The following is a 1,507-nucleotide window of genomic DNA, read 5'->3' as shown; positions in this document are numbered from 1 at the left end:
TCAAGAAAACTACTGCAGAAACACAAGAGTTTGCTGCCACAGTTGCTTCGAAAATGCGAGGCTTGACGATTGGAGACACAGTTCCTGACCTTGTGGCCGACAGCACCCATGGAAAAATCAAGCTTCATGACTACATCGGTGATAGCTGGACCATACTCTTCTCTCACCCGGGTTAGTATTCTAATACTGTGCCAATTAATTGCATGCTTTTTATTCCTTTGATCATGGCGTGTTTGACATGTTTTAATTGGCTTGGAATCTTGGATGGATGTGTTTGACATGCCAGCCGATTTCACGCCCGTCTGCACTACGGAACTGGGGAAGATGGCTGCCTATGCTCCAGAGTTCGCTATTCGAGGGGTGAAGCTCGTGGGTGTGTCTTGTGATGATGTGCAATCGCACAACGATTGGATTAAGGATATTGAAGCCTACACTGTAGGCTGTTTACTTTTGTTTTTTCTCACAAAATTTCTGATCTGGCTTTTCGACGAAAATAAAAGTGTCAATTTAGATTTGTACGTCTATTCACACGTGCGCGATGTGCATGCAGCCTGGGTGCAAGGTGACATATCCTATCCTTGCTGATCCCAACCGAGACATCATCAAGCAACTGAACATGGTAGACCCGGATGAGAAAGACAACTCCGGAAAACCACTCCCATCTCGAGCTTTGCATATGGTAGGACCCGACAAGAAGGTATGATCTATGCTAATTTCCTCGTAATTGAAAGCCAATTAATCTTGTCTGAATTCGCTGCAAGAAAACTGAATATTTGTAACGTATTATTTGTGACGAGAATGACGATTTAAGATAAAAACAGACTCATTTTAATAGGAAATAATTATATTTACAGAAAATACATGACCACAAATAAATAATTTTCTTGTAGTGATTGATGTATAAATTACTTGTTAATAATTTGTCCAAACATTTTGTTGGGATCGTTTAGGTAAAGCTGAGCTTTCTGTACCCGGCAACTACCGGCCGAAACATGGACGAAGTGGTGAGGGTGTTGGATTCCCTGCAGAAGGCATCTAGGAACAACTACAAGATTGCCACTCCAGTAGATTGGAAACAGGGAGATCCTGTGGTCATTTCACCGAGCGTGTCCGATGAGCAGGCCAAGGAGATGTTCCCCCAGGGTTACAAGACAGTGGAACTCCCATCCAAGAAGGACTACCTTCGTTTTACCGATGGATGTTCATGTGAAAAATGTAAATTAACGGTCCAAGTCAAGGCCTTCTGATCATGACTTTGAAGCTAGAAGGGTACCAAATGATGTGTGAAGTGAAGTTTATATATATATGTATGGAATCCAAAGCAAACGGTCTATAACATGCGTCTTCTATGTACGATGTTTTTATGCTTATGAAACAATAATTACCGTAAATTTAGTTTATTTTGTTTGGTGGGGGATCCTGGCCTCTGCCCTCTGGTTATCATCATTGTCCTTTTGGTGCTCTATACTCTTGCTTATGGATTGTACCTCATTGTTTTCCAGGCGCG

General features: G+C 42.1%; 1 protein-coding gene across 1 annotated transcript; it reads left to right on the top strand.

The window, feature by feature from the left end:
* Positions 1-1,260, top strand: LOC121237941 (1-Cys peroxiredoxin). Its single transcript, XM_041134879.1, has 4 exons — positions 1-171; positions 287-435; positions 551-697; positions 951-1,260. Exons 1-4 carry the CDS (start codon positions 54-56, stop codon positions 1,245-1,247), a joined length of 711 nt encoding a protein of 236 aa, XP_040990813.1. The 5' UTR covers positions 1-53; the 3' UTR covers positions 1,248-1,260.
* The last annotated feature ends 247 nt before the right edge of the window (positions 1,261-1,507 follow it).

Source organism: Juglans microcarpa x Juglans regia, chromosome 1D (genome assembly GCF_004785595.1).
Source record: "Juglans microcarpa x Juglans regia isolate MS1-56 chromosome 1D, Jm3101_v1.0, whole genome shotgun sequence".
Taxonomy (NCBI): Eukaryota; Viridiplantae; Streptophyta; class Magnoliopsida; order Fagales; family Juglandaceae; genus Juglans; species Juglans microcarpa x Juglans regia.
This window is presented reverse-complemented; position numbering and strand designations above follow the sequence as displayed.